Genomic DNA, 17869 nt, shown 5'->3' with positions numbered 1-17869 from the left:
ACTAATTGGAATCATGCCTGGGTGCATGATATGGAAGGTACTTAATACCTGAATGTTTATCATGACAAAATGACAGAAATCGATGTCAAGAATGCTGTAGATTTCTGTTTAATGGAGAAAACAATATATTTCAAACTGTAATTACGTATCTCATAGTAATTTGTATTCATATGTATGAAAGTCCTCCTGAAATATTGCAAATAAGAAAACTTTATCTTTGGCCCCTAAAATATTGGCCTGATTGTGAATATTCCATTTTCAGGTTTTAAAGTTGTTCTTCAGAGTTCATAAAAACAACACTGATGTAGTTTAAAAAAAAAAAAAGGACAAAAAACCCTGACACTGTTTTTTCTTGAAACAGATCTGAAATTCCCACGAAGAGTGAACTCTGTCTTTCGCATGGGTGATACAATTCTTCTAAAGTTGTCTCTGACAGCTTGAATTCTTTTGTAGTCTGTGCTTTCTGCTGTATTGGCATCTGTAAAATGAATTTAGAAAAGAGAAATAGCAAGGAAAGTGATTTTTGGAAAGGCAGCCACTGCAAACACAGAGTGCGCTGGAATATTTGCAAATAGCTGCGTGTTCTCCTGCTGTATTTGGTGTCACTAGGGATTTCTGAGTTCGAGGTGCCTGTCCCTGCCGAGGGCACATGCGTGCTGTCTGGGATAGCGCGTGTGACATCTTTGTCTTGGACCTTACGAAGTTGAACTACAGATCTTCAATTAAAACTCTAGTATAATATAAAATTAACATTTGTTCAACAGTGGATGGAAACAACTAGCTGTTAATTGAAATCATTACCTGAATTACTGTTTCTGATGAAATACAGGTTGATCGTTGCAAAGTAGTATATTTTTAAAAAAAAAAGAAAACCAAAAACACGACGACAAAAAAACCCAAACACAAATCAATGTAGTCTGAACGCTCATCAGAATTACTTGTCGTTATGTGACTGATAATGCCGCCTGTGCGTTATTGTGAACTCCAGCAATCGTGTAACTAATAAGATGTTGACAAGCAGTAGTTTAGGGGCTGATGGTAATTATTTGTGTTGCTGGAAATCTGTCAGATATCTGAGTCTATGTTGTGTTAGTGAAAATATGTAATAACAGACAATTCCTGTCCTAGTAAGCTCATAACATAAATGTGCTTCTAGGACAATAGAAGTGGGTGCAGCAAGCAGGAGGTGGAGGACCCGTGATAAACAATGAGGTTTATCAGTAGGTTGACATGGTTTGAGCAAGAAAGCAGAAGAGACAGCACGTGAGCTGCTTCCCTCAAGTGGCTCCACTAATGATGGTAAAAATGCCTCCTTCCGTGATTTGTCTGTAGCATTAAGAGACATCTAAAGTATACTGGAGACTTGCCGTGTCTGCATTTGCTGCTGTTACCAACGGTTTCTTATGTGACTGAATAGAAAACGAGAAGTCTTTGACTTCAGGTGGGAGATGAGCACACGAAGAATGTTTTTGTCTGTTCAAAGTTTGGGAACCTTTATAATGATTTACGTGCTTATATAAATGCAGTTGTTCAGTCTCCTCCAGCCAAGTTTAATAACAACTTAACTGTAAGCCTTCTTAAAACTATGTATTGTATTGATTTCCTTGTAGGAAAGTAAATTGAAAGAATAATTTGTTATTGTAACTTTTGATCTGTTGGATGCTGTTGTTGGGGAGTGAAGGGGGGGAGAATGGAACAGGACCCAAGCTGTCAATATCCCATTGGTAATATTAGAGAAAATACTGGTTTTCCTGCTAAAGTCAGTTGGGGATGCGTGAGAGAGTGTGTGTGGGTTTATGTATATATGTACGAGTATGTGCGTGTATGTATTATTGCCCTCTAATGGATAGAATCTGAACGGCTCAGCTTTGCATGCTTATATAGGTTTCTGCAGCAGAACGTTACTTTCAGGGTGTCTGATATTTCCCATTTTAGAAGAATCTTGTAATGTTTATTCAAAAGTCTGATACATAATTCGTGGCTAACATTCCTTTAGTTTGTAAAATTAATTTGAAATTCAGTAGAAAGTCCCACAGCTTAGAGAAGTGCCTTTTCTTTGCTCTCCGCGGTTTTATTCCAGCTCAATTATAACTGGTTAAAATTCACCATTTTATTTTCCTGTGTCTACCATAGTGCTAAAATAATAACTGAACATGAACAGAAAGTGCCACGTCTCTGTACAATGGCAACATCAACGGCTTTTGGAGAGAAGCAGATGAGTAGAGCTCACTCCCCTTGCTTTATTACACCCTGAGCGTGCCCCTGTCTGAACACTCCTGCTGAGAGCCCCCGTAACCAGGACCTGCCAAGCTCCTGAGATGTGGGTGCCAGAGGGAGCGAGCTCTGCATCTGGCTTCTCTGGTCGACACCCTGGCTGTACCGGGTGTTCCCCGGGGCCACTTCCACCCCGTCCTGCTGAGCAGCTTCCTGGCTGCTCCCGTGTGTGGTTTGTTTTCTAGGAAAAGTGGCAAAAGTGTATAACGTTACATTCGTAGATTGAGGTTTCAGATCTTCATGCGATTCACAATGAAGTCAAGTATTCTAGTGACCCATGGTAGATTAGGCTTTGTTTTGCTTTTAAATAAAACTGTTTTTGAAGGTAACTTTAGAATAACCTGAGAAGGAAGGGTGCAGGTTAGTTGGAAATTGGATTTGCGATGGTTTGTACTGAAAGTAGTCCACTTCTACATGTTCTTTATAGTGGCATCCTAACATAGTCGTATTTTTTCCTAGCAGGCCTCTGTTTTCATTCAATAAATACCTTTGAGAGAATTAAATTTCAGAATTACATGTTTTCTATCTGCAGCCATAGACTTTTTCTTTTCAAAATTTCCAGTGCTTGCTTTTGCAGTTGGATAACTATGCAGTGTTTTGAACACATAGCAGAACATTTGTTGCTCACAGCTTTCTCCATCTCCCGTTGTAGATGCATGCGATCTCAGAGTAGCAGTGAGTATCCAACGGTTATCTTCCTCCCCTTGAGGAGGTTCATGATGGTCATGGTAGGCAGCATGGGTATTACAATGAGGTTCCTGATGGATATGGATTGCAACAAGCCAAATATTCATACATGTGAAATCATGTAAATGTTCTGGGAAGACCAGCAACTGATTTCACAAAGCTCTGTTACGGTACCTCCAGTCTCTCTGTATGTTAAGTTTTAGCGGAGTCCATTGTATTTCTATTTATGATCCAATTAACAAGCTGAATCTAGATTGGAAGAGCAGAAAGAACAGTACCTTAATGCAATTCCCCTGTAATGACTGTGTTTTCCTGAGTGACTTCTCTAAGGTGTGATACAAGGCAAGGTGGGCAGTACTGGCTTTTGCTGTCCCTCCCCAGGGCTGAGGCGCTTCCCGGTGCTCTCCCTGCTCGGCTTGGCAGGCACGCTTGCACAAAAGACTGTTGTAGTGTTCCCAGAGGTTACTCCTGGGAGCAAAAGACATTGTCCCTGGGTTTTGGGCTACTACATTTTCCATTCATGGTGAAAACAGAAAAAAATTGTGTATGTTAACAGAGAGATGAAGGATGTTGCAGGAGCATCTTCTTAGCCCAAGATGGTGACTTTATCGGCATTTATAAATATTGATGGTTTTTTTCTGAACGTGGTGTTTCCTAGCAGTATGCTTTCTTTCTGAGAAAAGTTATTTTCCGCTTACAATACGTTGGCAGCCATTGTTTGTATTGTTTAGGATTAGTTGAGGAATTTTTCTAAATGTTATTTGATTTGATGACTTTATTCATCGGTGAATTATGAAAGCTCCGATTGTTTAGGGTACAATACGTTACTGGGTCACATGCTCGCTTAATGCATGCACATTGTGATGGCAGTAGTAATAGCACCATTAAAGAACAAAAGGTAGCAACACATAGCTCTGTATCTGGCCAGTCCCCTCAAATTACCATAAATATTTGAGCAATCTGAATAGTTTTGGACTCTGTAGTAAAGCTTTCCTGTTCTTATCTGGCACTGAAGGAATGTGGAATAAAGTATTCATTTTAAAAAGGATAAAAATATGTATGCTATGCAGTTATAATCATGTGTCATTAATCAGAAAATACTGCAGAAACTCTGACAAATTAAAAACACAAGGATGTGTCTGCAAGGGCTTTTTCAGTCATTAAAAAGCTGCTTCACCTCTCAGGCAAACTATTTAATGGCAACTTCTTGCTCAGTGTACTGACATCTTCAAAGGCTCTGACATCTGTCGGCCTTTGAACTACCATTAAAAAATATTATCCTATTTCCATTCTTTTATGCCCATTTTTTTAATTATAGCCCTTCTTTCAAGTTAGGAACATGGTTGGTTTAAATGATGCTGTCCTTTCGTTTTCAGCCACCCAGCTGCGGTTTGAATAAATTGATGTAGAATCAAAGGCGGGACTTTAAAGGGAAAAGGTTTGATGGACTTGGACTCCGAACCAGATGAGGTTTTATGATGAAAAGGGTTTAATCCCAGCACAGGCATCGCTTCTATCAGTCGAGCAGTACAAAGCGATTCATATATAGGTTCACGAGAAATGATCTATTTTTTTTTTTTTAAACAGCACAGATCTCTTCAGGACTTGCAAATGTGGCATTAGCTAATATTCAGAGAGCTGATTTCCTTTCATCCACCAGAAGCTTATGATTATAGTACAGTTCTCGAATTGGAAATGAGAGCTGCAACACAGATTTAAAGCTATGCTGTCTGATTTGTATTCAATATACATGTCACTGCGGGACAAGCTAGTCTAGGCCGGGCTGGTTCAATAAAGGGAAAAACAGTTTCAGCATCTGAAATTCGGGGGGGGGGGAAGCTACCAATTAATTCTTACCTGCTCTACCTGACTACTAGGTCGGATACTTAGTAGATTACTATCGTTTCCAAAGCTGTGCAAACAAACCCTTGTGATAACGTTTCTCTGGCATCTTTTGCACCAGAGACTGAGAGAAAATACGCAGCATTAATCAGTAATGACTTCTAATGGAGTCATTTATATGGAAGGCAATGTTTGTTTTTCTGTGCATGAGTTTCAAGGTTTAGCAGAGACAGCCTTGCTGTTCCTTTATAGCAGTAGTCTTCATTAATGTGGTAATTAGGCATACATACGGAGAAAACTGAAATCTCTGTCTCAACAAATGCATCAGATGCCATTTGTCAAAAATACCACCTCATGGTATTCAGGAAATAATCTTTCTAATAGTTCCCTGATCTTTGTGTTTCATATTCGTAGAAATGTGGTACGTAGTCATGATTTCTTACTTTTACATAAGATGATTGTGTCCTTCAAAACCATGATGCTTTCCAGAAAAGTAAAAGCAGTAGATTTCAGAAGTCTGCAAATCATGTCCTCTTAAAAGACTGCTTCATTATTGTCCTTCAAGCCCTTCCCACAGCCATTGTTCCCTGCCATGGTGTTTAGTTTAGGAGTAATACGTTGTTCCTCATCTCTTAATACAATTTTGAGGCTGGTTGGGTTTGGGGAGGGAGGTGTGGGGAGGTGGGTAGTAAATGTAAACACGGACCTGTATAAATGGATATATTTAATGTGTTGTTTTATTTACTGGTATTTCATAGAATTTGCATGTTTAGTATATATTTAGATTTTACATTTAAACTATGTATTAATAGTTATTCAAAGTACAGTAGATTCAAAACAGTTGCATAAATAAATCTGAAGAAATTCCTGCCCCAGGATGCAGTGGCCTATTTGTCATTCAGAAAGTGAAGTGGCATCAGCTGACTTCAAGGACAAACTGAGAGGGATGAAAAAGATGGAGATCAATGTAAAGGTGCCAGAGGAAGATACTGAGCCAAAAATACTCTCCAAGAAAAGAAATGTTATGCACAGTTTTCATTTATTTTGTACAGATCATCCTGTGATTGATCTTGTCTTTCTGAACTGGTAGCTGTGGAGCATGATGCTTCCAAAAGGTCTCTGAACTCAGAAGAGCCGCTGTCGAGGTGATGGGAATAATGCAACCAGCACTTGAGGATGAAGGTGCAGAGAGGGAGACTAGAAATGGTGTCAGCTGTATGTGTGTGACAATAGGTACCATCACCTGATGCCTTTGACTCCAACTTAACACCTAGGTTAGACTAAAGCCTTCCTCCTCTAGAATTTTCATCTGCAGATGGAGGTTACAAATTTATCTGTTTGATAGAAGGACTGACACTAAAGAGAACCGACTAGAATATGCTTCTTCCAATCAGGAGTTGATTTCAAAAGGGAGAAAGTGTGTGTAATTCTGTGCCTTATTTCTGTAAGAAGCTAACATACAGATAAGAATTTACCACAACTCATTGATTAACAGAAATACTGCAATCATGGTTACTGCCTTGCAGAAATGAGGATTCTTTTGAAAGTTAGAAGCTGATTATTTCTTTAAAGTCTAAACCTGTAGGTGACATAGTTTTTATTTCTGAAGCTACTGGATTTTAAGATTTCTGCCCACACATATTGCCATTCATGAGACCAAGAATGAGGACTTCATGCTTGGTTAAAGACTGTCATCTTCAATATAGCAGCATGACATCAGTAATGAGAGAGTTTCCTGGTGTATTAGGTTCTTTAGCAGAGCGGAATAGTAGACACAGGCTAGTGCATTTAAGTCATCTTTAGTCATCGGCCCAGAGAATAACAGCATTAGGTTCCTTAGTTGGCTACCTGTGATGATGCTGGAGTTTTGAAAAACTTGCCTTTTTCCCCTTGTTTAACAGTCAGGGCAGAGCTTGGACAGGAGCATGAACTTTGAGTCTTCCTCAAGTCCCTCAACTGCCTGTTGAGAAGACAGTTGTGGCAGATGACCTGAACAGGAGTTAGTATCGAAAGTTTGCATTTCTGCAAGTATTAACTTCAGAAGTTGAAGATGGGAGATATCTTATGCATGAACAGCTTATTACTTAGCCTTTGTGTCTGCATCTTGTGTTATGTTTGTCCTATCAGGTTTTGCAACTGATGCTGTTTCAGTTATAGTCACAATAAAACCCTTATGGGCTGTGTGGGGTAAAACTTCTGGGATATTCAAAAGATGTATGTGTTCTGAGCAGTAATTTAAACAAATGCATCCGAATGAGAAGTGTGTGATACTTTTCTGGGTGGGTTTTTTTTGGGGGGTGGGGTTATTTTAGCTTTTTTACTTACAGTGAAGTCTTTTCATTAGTTGACAGGGCAAAGACATTTCTCATAGACAATACAGCCTGTACCTCTACTGGGACAAATTAGGAATTATAATATGTTTCATTTTGCTGCCTCATAGAGATGAATATCTGTAGTAATCCTTAAATCTGTAATGCATCATGTCTGCATTTAAATCTGAATTACGTGTTGTTCAGGAAATGCTAATGCTTTTAAATTTAATATGTGGAAAATTTAAATGCAAATGTTTTTTTAAAAGCTTTGACTTAGGGGATGCTGGACACAGAATTACTTTAGCCTCCATTTCTGTATTCCATTGCAAGAAAACCCTATCATTCCTTAAATATCAGAAACTTTTCTTCATTTTCAGAACAAGCTTTGCTCCAATGTTATTTCAGAACTGAATATGTCTTTAACATTCATCCAAAAGGAATATTTTCTTTTCACATCCTGAAATACAGAAAATAAAGCTTTGTATTTTTTTCATAAAGGAAAACAGGGAAGGCTAAACTCATGTGTTTGGTGTAATATTCATAAATCATCATTTAGGGATAGGTTGTTATGGTTTGTATGATGCAGCAAACCTCATATTAGATACAGAATTTTTTTTTTAACCACTATGTATTTTTGTCTGTATTCTGTTCTCCTAAGTAATTTTAGGGGATCACTGCATTAGGCAGGTATTTACGGCTGGTTTTTTGTGTTGTTTTTTTGGTTGGGTTTTTTTTTTTTGCATCTCCATCATATTTAAGTTTCAGTAATGCAGTTAGTTGGGCACCTAACAACCTACATGAGTGTCTCTGTTAAAGTTCTTAGTAGAAAGACAGAAGGAAATGAGTCCTCCGCCTAGTCCTTTCCAGGTAGGTCTCTTAGTAGTCTTATTTAAATAATTTTATTTGTAGAAAGAAAAATGCGAATGTAAACATTTCTTTCATCAGATAAAAGAGAGGAGAAAGAAGGCTGGATGTTTTAATTTTTGACTCACTAATCTATTTCAAAGCAGGTACAGTAAATCAGGTAATAAAAAAACTGTTCTGGATCTGTCTTCCAGGCAAGAGGGCCAAGTCTTTTACAGGTCTTAGAAGTGTTAAATGGAAAATGTATTTACATTTATCTCAATTTCAACTTGGTAAGTAATCCTTTCACTCACCAGTGCACTGTATTGTTTAGTTACACGTGTAGGCTTGAGGTTCTTCCATTTGACTAAAAGTCATTTTATTAGGAAGGCAGTGACAATAACCAACCTATATGAAGTTCTGCTTTCTAGCTGCTGTTAACTAAATTGGAATCAAATGTACTTATGTAAATTAAGAAATCAAAATAAGCTCCGTTAATTTTAAGCTCTTTGTGGAGCTGTTCAAATGGATGTCTGATTCTCTTTCTTTCTCTCTACCCCACTCCCCCCCCCCTTTTTTTTTTTAAGCCCAGTTTGTAGCTTAAGTGCCATTTACATTAACTGGGATTTAGGCAGCTAACTGGCTTCTTTAAAAGTCCAGATCTATTTCAGTGCACTCCTTTGGGAAAAAAAATGATCAAAATTTGTGTTTTGCTTAAAACCATGTCACAGTAGATCTTGAAAATTTGCTACCCCTTCCTCGCATGTAGTCATAGATGTAGAAACAAAAATGATGCCAGTATTCTCAGTGTAACTTTTCCTACTGGCATTTTGATACCTGTGTCTTGCATATTTCTCTTCAGCCTTCAGAAATGTATGGCAAAGTTAGTGAACAGTTTGGGGTTTAGATTACCTATGGAAATGTTGCCTAAGCATGTTTCTCTATAGGAATGACATGGATAGACTCTTTTTTCATTACTTTTATTGAAAATGCAGGTAAGCAGAAGGTAACGTCTCTTTATTGTTCTTCATGAGTCAACACTTCCATCATGTTTCAGGAAAATGCTTAAGCTGTACAACAAGAGTAGACAAGATACAGCAAGTGCATTACTAAGAAATTAAATCTAGTCTTAAAGGGTGCTGGGCTTCTCTTGGGACTATGTTAAGTGCAGGAGTTGGGGCCAGGAGGGGAAGTTGACCATGGTTTGAATATGAAGAAGAGAGTGATGTTTAGCCACCAGCAGCACTGTGCAGGTAGGGTAGTGTTAAACCTGCCCCCACCCCTACTAACTAACACCCTAGTAGATGAAAAATAAGCAAGGTTATTAGGGATATACTTCTGTCAGATTCATAAATGTTAGAGGTATTTTTCAGAGCATACACAGAGCTGAGACAGTCCAAGTAAAGAATCTTACCAAGGAGGTTTGATGTTTAAAAGCAGCTCAATGCTGTTAAAATTAATAGAATGAATATGTAAGTTAGCAGCTCGACACCTCACTTCACAAGTCCTCGTGGATATTTTCAAGAGAGATGTCAGAGGTACCTTTGCAAAGGTGAGAAAAGCAGGGATTGTGTTGAGATGGAGTTGATATACCTTTGCATAAGCCCGATAATATGGAGATTCAGATTTTACAATGCTGAACAGCAAACATTTCAGAGTTAGTACTATGGTTGCCATCTGCACTGCTTTTACATAAGTTTTTTTGACACTGAACGTTCATCTGTTCGAGTCTAGAGAGCTGCCACTCTTTGTTTGCTGTGCAGATTAATGAGTAAAACTTTGGTTTGTATAACAGTTTTCAGACAAGAGAATACTTAAACTTGATATTATACAGCCTGATTTATAAACTGTGAACATTTGATTTATGAACGTATTAATAACTTCACCTCATCACTGCAATATAGGATAAAGATGTCTTCTAGTTAAGAAGTTGTGCAATAGCAGCAACGTTATGGACAGAATTTTTTTCCCTCAAGAATGAGAATGCTTAAGTATGCACAGAATACTATATAAGCATATGATAAAATGCATCTCTTTGAGTATTGAGGTGTTAGCTTTGCTGATATTTTAGTGTTTCCAGGAAGTACTACTCTACTGGTCAGGACTACTTATAGTTATGGGTGGTGCTGGGAGAGCTTGCACAGCCCCATGCTTTTTGGAAGATTTGATCAGCACTCTTAGGAGGTGAGACCAACCTGTTGGTCATTTAACTGTTGTTCATTTTCACTTCATTTCACACCATTTCATTTATCTGCTCCCTTAATTACCATATTTATGGGCCTATGTGTTCTTACCCAAAAGGCATTTAAACTTGACAGTGTAATAGATTGTGCTGTGAAAGCTAAATAGCTGTTTATTACTTATCCCTGTTAATTTGTGCTCTGCCACATCGTTACCCGTGTGATAATGTGCGTGACATTTGCAGAAGTAGTCGTCTTTGCAAATCAAATCTATCTTTGTAAGGATTCACAATATTAACAAATTGCTGATTTTACCAGTCACAAGAAAAATTGGATAATAAATTCTTAACATATTTTAATTGAAATTGCTATGGTATAGAAAATATTTTCAATATAGTTGGTTGAAATAGACATAATTGAGTTAATTACAAAGGTTTATTTAGAAGGTGACCATAAAAACTTGAGTTACTAAATGTTAATGACTCTTGCTAATTCAGAATTCTTTTAAAATACAGTTTAGATTTGATATCTCTTCATGTTTAGATTGTAGCTTAAACAAAAAGATTCCTCTTTCAACACTGCTATGTACCCTTTGTATCATTGTCACGTTACAAAGGAGCCACAAATATAGCTGCCAGCTGGCTGAACCGGCCAGTTCAAATTCATCTGGCATGGAGAAAAGCAGGTATACTGGGACCAGTGAGTCTGACTCAGTAGGATGCTTTGTGAACAAAAAGATCAGAGAACCGTTAGGACTGTGCCTGGCCCTTGGTACTGCACTTGGTTGCCTAATTATTTTATCTCTTGCGGGTAAAAGTCATGGGGATAGTTCCCTAAAACCAGAATGAGATCAGGTGTAAGACCGGTTGTTGTGACTTGCTGAAACTGCAGTAGTAAGACTCAATATAAAGCAATTTTGTTTTAAACACAAATCAACATCACACATCTTTGAAGTTCTTACAGTTAGACTTTTTTCTAAGCGTAGAGCTGCGAACAGATAATATTTGTTTACTTTTTTAGCATTCTTTCATGTTAGATGCATTGCTTATTTTTGTGATGGTAGACAAACTTGTATTATCTATTTCTCAGCATTTTATAAAGCTTTGTTTCTTAATAAGAAAGCTAAAGGAGTTCAGATTCCCACTTTCGATAGATAATCCCTTCTAAGGTGTTTTGCAGTAAATATGCCACCAGTTGCTGTGTGACTGGGATGGGCTGCTTCATCCGCCTCTTTTGGGACATTGCACTGATCGTGGGTAAAAAGGGAATCGTTGTCCTGTGTGTTTCTACTTTGTTCCTTATTTCCCTTTTAATTCTTCATCATCAAAGTAAGATTTGTTTTTACTACAGACTTCCTTTCCCTTGACTGGACTTATCTCCTTTCAAAAATAATCCGCTATCCAATAACGAATGTTATATATACCTCGTCCATCTCTGTCACATCACGCCAGCGTAACAAGACACAAAGAAACAAATCTCCCTTTCAGAAGGGTTCAGCTGATGGTTTCACATTTCGTGCTGTTCAAGTGCATGCACTAATTTTAATCTTCTTCCAGTTGAGAAAACGCTGAGAAAGTATTGGCACACAGAGGCAGAAGTTGCGTATCCGTAGTTCAAATAGGGCTGTTATTTACAGGCTAATAGTTTAGGTTATTATCCTAGAAAGGATCATTGTGATCATCTAACCTAACAGTTCATGACTGAGCTAAGTCCATGGAACTGCTCAGAGGTTTTGGGGGGTTTTGTTGGTTTTTTTAGAATGTTACATGCAAGCAAAATTAAGCACAGCAAATTGAGACCTATGCAGTCATCTCCAACTGAAGCCAAGTTCGCACAATGCAGAAAACTTTTGAAACTCAGTTTGAAGAGTTGTCATGAGCCACTTGAGAAATGCAGTGGTCTTTAAAAGTGACGCACTATTTCAGCAGCCTGAGTACACTATGCAATGAAGAGTGATGAAGGGTTATTGGAACTTCATCTGCTGGGAGATGTTAGTCACTTACTGTAAAAACTGCTGAAGCAACACCTAAATGACTCTAGATCTCAGCCTCAGGGAATAACTTAAGAGTGGATTTGATCTTAACTCTGCATTGCCTTGTTTTTGTGACTTTAAAATGCCCTCAACACTATTTGAAGCTGAATATGGTGATGGGGTGGATGTGGTTTGGTGTGTAATACATCGAGAGGGAGACAGTGAAGTCCATGTATTCCATCACTGTGAGTATAAAAGATGCGGTCATGCTCCAGCCTCTTCCTTAGAAACTGATCCAAGTACATGCTTCATAGGTTTGAAGTAGGAGCTCCTGAAAAATAAGGGGAAAATATTTTTTAATTAGACTGTAGTCATTTGGTCCATTTCTCATCTCTGTTGCATGTAACTGTAGCAGAGTTTCAGACATCTCAGCAACAGATTTTAATTTAAACTTTTTGCCAACTTTGTATTTTCTTATGCAATTTACTTTTTAAAATTAAGAGCACATGTTTTCCTTCCAAATAACATACAGTACATTTATTGGCACTTTAAATGGGCCAAAGTGAGTGAGCAACCTTCTTTTTTTCTTTCAAGTCTATTTTTTTCCCTACGGGCAAATTGCTGTGGGCTTGTGACCCACCCTTTTTATGACACTATTTCAGCACAGATATTCTTAGTTAGATTTCTAAGTTATTCCTTTGAAACAGAAATACAAATCACCACCTCAGCTAGCAGTTTCTTCAGCTATGGGATTGTCATACTTGCATGCACATACATACAAGTATGCCATATAAATTTGTGTGACAGGGTAGAGATTTCATACAGTTTAAATATTTGTATTTTTGCTCAATTTGGGATACTCTGTAAGCTAGTGTTTTCTTTCTATTTGTTTTCCTGTATGTGGATTAGTAGTCATTTTACAAACTGCTTTCTTGTTTGGGGCATGCTGCTATGGCATGGCTGTCCTGTGGAATCACTATGAACTTCTGCATTCTTTGTAAAAAAAAGATACAGATCTCTTTAATTTACTCGTACCTGTACAACCAAAATAGACTATAACATTTTGATCCCTAGCAATAAAAGTTTGGACCTAGTATATACTATGAAGTCTTTATTTCTTATGTTTAAGCCTTTTGTTTAGCAAAAGAATAATTTGCTCTGGTGGAGTGTTTAAGGTGTGTGTTTCTCACAGCAACTCTTGTACTTAAGTTATTGTTTGGACCATGCAAAAAATTTAGTAAGCATGGTTCACAAACACAGATTTGAGCAGCCAGGAAAAGAATTTAAGAAAGCAATACTGAGAAAGAGGATTCAGTTTTACAAAGAAACCAAGCAAGCATCATGCCTTCAGATCTCAAGCATGAGAAGTGAGATTTTGTAATTGCACCATTTGTTTTTCCACAGAATCGTTACGAAAAGCAGTTGCTCTTAAGTTTTATATTTCATGGATTTTTCACAACTGAGAATTATGTCATCTTGTGGTTTTTTTCCTAGTAGTACTAATTTGCCCACATTTAAGTCTAATAATAGTTTGTTAAACCTGGTGTGTGGAATAGCAGAATCTTAGTGATGGAAAGTTTGGGATTCATTTCCTATAGCAGTTTGAAGATATCCATGTCACACAAAGTTGTCTTATGCAGCAAGTTGTTCGGTTGTAAGCTGCTTCTGCCAGTGACTTTGTTTATGGGAAGAAATAATCTGGCTGTGAGAACTAGACTTATTTTAAAGTAATTGACAAGAACTGTGTCTCTGATCCCCAATATAAGCTTTTTTCAGTCACTTTGCAGAGATTAGATGTCTCTTAACATCATCTTACTAGCAGTGAAGTTGCTTCAGAAGGACTCCTTTAATCATATTAGTTTCGCTGCCATCACCCCGTCTTCAGATTCCTTCTTCTTTCCTAATAGAACCAAATCTGCTTTTGCCATCTATTAGGTCCAACATTAATGCCTCTTTGCATATTAATTACTGTTACTCTACCTATAACATTCAGCCCACTATCTTTTGGCTCTCCAGTGTTGAATCTGAAGACTTGGAGCTGTTACTTTTTCCATGTGGCAGTAGAAAACACGACATTATGCTATTTGATTTTTCTAACTGCTTCTGTAAGAATTACTAAATATAGAACAAAGTAAAGCAGAAAGACCTAACAGTTGAGTCTGGAATTCACACGGTGTCTATTTTGGCTTGTAATATGATTTATGAATGAATTTTCCCCATATTATAAGAACTTAGCCTTGGTTCCTTATCCTAAATATTTTAGCAAACTTTTTAGGAAACTTCTAAGCAATGTGATATCTTAGTTTTACTTATATGGGGAGGAAAAAAGAAGTCTAAGGATTTTTTTGTTGTTTTAAAAAAGGAAGGAAAGAAAAAAAAAGAAAGAAAAGAAAGTGGCAGTGGAGGGGGAATGAGCTCTCAAGAAGAGCTCTCACAGATTAAAAGATAACTGTTACTATTCCAGGCAGGACTTGCATTGGAACGGCTATTAAAAAACCCAAATGCTGTCTGTCAGTTTAGAACTCAGACCGTATCATCCTATAGAAATTGTAGCTATTATTTTCATTGACCTAGCATTTCTTTGGTTAGGTAAAAGCCAGTTAAGCTATCATTTTTTTATGATCTTAAGGTGAAATTATTTTTCGGAAAGAATTATAAAAGTATATTGTAGATTACAATTACGAACGAAAATGTACTTTACATTTTCAGTCTGTATACAGATTTAATAAAAAATTAAATGTGTGGAGGAAAATATCAGGAAAGGAAGGAAAGGATCTAATGCAGATTATGCTATATGAAACATATGTTTGAGATAATGCTGATATAGCTGAAGTATGTGGCCTGTGTTACACTTCTGTATACAAGTGATGTGCTCATTCCATCTCTACGCATATGCACACAAAATTTTACCTTTGATATAGTAGGGAATAATGCCAATGAGTAATTAAGAAAGCATGGAAGCAAAAGTCAGTCCTCTGATAAGTTTCTGAGATGGTTAATATTATTTAATACATGTTATAGCTGTGATAGCTGAAGGACACAACTGAAGGTTTGAGGGGAGACAACATGTCTTTTATTACACACTATACTTCAAATAGTTTGAAAAAAAAAAATAGGCAAACTTTCAAACCTCAGTTCTTCTTTGTCAGATCACAGTATTTGTAACAATCTGTCTTGGGATATTAATGTACCAGGCAATGTATCTGATAGTCATCCATTTCCCAACTTTGGTCAGAAATCAACGTTTCTTTTTCAAAGATTTGGAGTAATGTGGTTCTTAGAGACTGCAAATAGATGGTTTAGCTGAATACAGACAGTATGTTAAAAAAGTCTGAAGAAGAAAAATAGTAGTTGGAGAGAGAGATCAGTTCAGAGCTGTAGAATCAGTAACTGGCATTCCAGGGCAATGGAAACTTTAAATATACAGTGATTTTCATCAGATTTTCTTGTGAAACCTTTAATAAGCTTCAGCTGAGTCACCTACACCTGTTTGGTAAAACATCAGTTTCTCATCTCAATATTGTCACATCTTCTATGAAAGAATTCTAGGAAACTGCAAAGTTACTTGTGAAGCAGGGAGGAAAAAGGGGGAAATACTGTATGAGTGTTTTAGTGAAAATGCTAATTTTCAGAACTATATTTATGAAATCATATATGTGCTTGCAACATCATACGTTTCAATTAGCTGTAAGGCCAACAGTTTTATGTCCCAGATGCGATGCTCCTATACTTCCTTTAAGACGCTACATAAGAAATGCAGTTAGAAAAGCAACTAATAAGCATTATATGCAAGTGTAAATCTAAAGTAATAAATGTATGCTCTCCTACTACTGGAAAGTAGCAATGTGTATTCTGTGTACTTCGGGAGTAACACAGCTTTACCGCATATGATTTTCATTCCTCACCCTTTCAAGTTCGCCATCGAAGGCAGGCAGTGAGCTGGCTCCCCGCTGTTCTGCTGCCGCTCCGTAGTCCCCCGCTTCCAATGCCACTGCTGCGTCACACAGCGTATTTTGCTGTGATCACATAAAAGACAGTTGTGGATTCTGAAGTCTGTGTCTTGCATTTTGAAGGTTGTGTATCTTATCTACGCTCTGTTTGCAGAGTCTTAAGGGTTCTCTGCATTGGCCTGTGTCATCCTCTCTCGGCATGCTCTAGTTCCCTCATCCAGAGGAGATGGATGTTCTTTGATACGTTCCTGGTGCACATTAGCACATTGTGGTGAAATACAGACTATGATCTGTAGCAGTGATTGATAAATGATTGACGATACACTGATATCTCATTAGAAGGCAGCAGGTCATTTCTTAGGGAAAAGAAAAAAACAAGGCATGGGCGTTATACATAGCGATTATATGCCACAAACTGAATTTCTTCACCTATGGGGTACCCCCTCCAAAAAGGTCAATCTTGCTCCATCTGTGCTTTGGGCGGGGGGAGCTGTATTCATCTGCATATATGACGAGAAGGGGAAGAGCAGTGAGAGACCCAGAAAAGGCATAGAGAATCCTTTGAGTCTGCTTCCTACCCCAGCTAACAGCCTGTCTGAGAAAATCAAGTGTCTTTGGTTTTGGGGTTTTTTGGGGTGGTGGTTTTTTGTTTGTTTGTTTGTTTGTTTTTTTAACTTTGTTTGTTCTTTATTTCAGATTATCTGTGATATGGAGAACCAAATCCACAAGCTGAGGGAAGAGCTTATTCAGGTACATGCGCAGCAGAAGAAGCAGCTGCTGGAGCTCAGCCATCAGTGGGAAGAGGAGAAGCAGAGGGCAGCTCAAGACTATGAGACAGCAGTGCATAAGCTGAAAGCGGAGGCAGAAAAAATGACATTAAACCTGAAAAAGATACATGCGGCAGAAACAGAGGCCGCCTTGGACAAGGTAAGAGGTTCACATAGGGCTGCTGCTTGTGGCATAGCAAAAGGGGAGCAATCACCCCAAAAGTCAGATAAGGAAAGTTTCACTGAGGAAAAATGTTTAGGGGTCACTTGAGTTGAAAAAACAGACGTATGCTGTAGATCTGACATTGGATGCCACAATCATGGCCTGAGTATGGAAAGTTTTGTGGTTCTATAATGAAAGACTTCTCTTTGAACACAGAGCAGCAGCAGTCGCTGCTGTAGGTGTTTGCCCTGGGAGCAGTGCTGGGGCAGCACCTTCCAGCCGGGGTGAGTGCGGAACGAGGACGACCGTGCGGTGCTCAGGAGCTGTCAGGACTTTAAAAATCAGATGACTTCAAGGGCAAAACCAGCTAAGGACTAGGCTAATCGCTTTTCCTTTGCTGGAATGGATAGAGTAGAAAGGGCAGTTCTGTCTAACCAAGCTTTTTCTCCCTTAAAAAGAGGGAAAGTTCTTAAGGAGGAAAAAGTTCAGGCTAAAAATGCAAGGAAATTGGGTGTAGTTGCTAACAATGGCTGGTCTACTTTTGCCTGTGTGCATCGGGTGAGCAAGGACTCCATGAAAGGCTTGAAAATAGAAATTAATGTTTCAGGTACATCAAAGCTTCCCTCCCCATTCTGTTCAGTGGGGTCACTGACTGCGAATCAGTGCTTGCTGAGCATCCCCTTGTACCGGTTTCTTGAATTCAAGTATTTCACTGCATTAGGGATGATACAAGCTAAAACATGTGAGTTTTATTTCAAAAGCTAAACTAAAAAAGCCCTGCTTAATATTTATGGTAGACGCTGTGTATATATGTAAGCAGATAGGCGTTAAAGGATCTTTCACATGCATTAATGTAATAAATCATACATTTTATTGCAA

The 17869-nt window shown here is 38.0% G+C and overlaps 1 protein-coding gene across 1 annotated transcript in view; it reads left to right on the top strand.

Annotated features, from left to right (window-relative positions):
* Positions 1 to 16987, top strand: part of LOC104165103 (centrosomal protein of 112 kDa-like) — a gene marked incomplete at its 3' end in the record, with an annotated part of 108633 nt that extends 91646 nt beyond the window's left edge. Inside the window, 1 exon segment of the mRNA XM_009704650.1 lies at positions 16757 to 16987. Within this exon segment, the coding sequence (XP_009702952.1) occupies positions 16757 to 16987 (231 nt within the window).
* Between the last annotated feature and the right edge of the window lie 882 nt (positions 16988 to 17869).

The sequence above is a fragment of the Cariama cristata genome, unplaced genomic scaffold (assembly GCF_000690535.1).
Source record: "Cariama cristata isolate BGI_N322 unplaced genomic scaffold, ASM69053v1 scaffold517, whole genome shotgun sequence".
NCBI lineage: Eukaryota > Metazoa > Chordata > Aves > Cariamiformes > Cariamidae > Cariama > Cariama cristata.
This window is presented reverse-complemented; position numbering and strand designations above follow the sequence as displayed.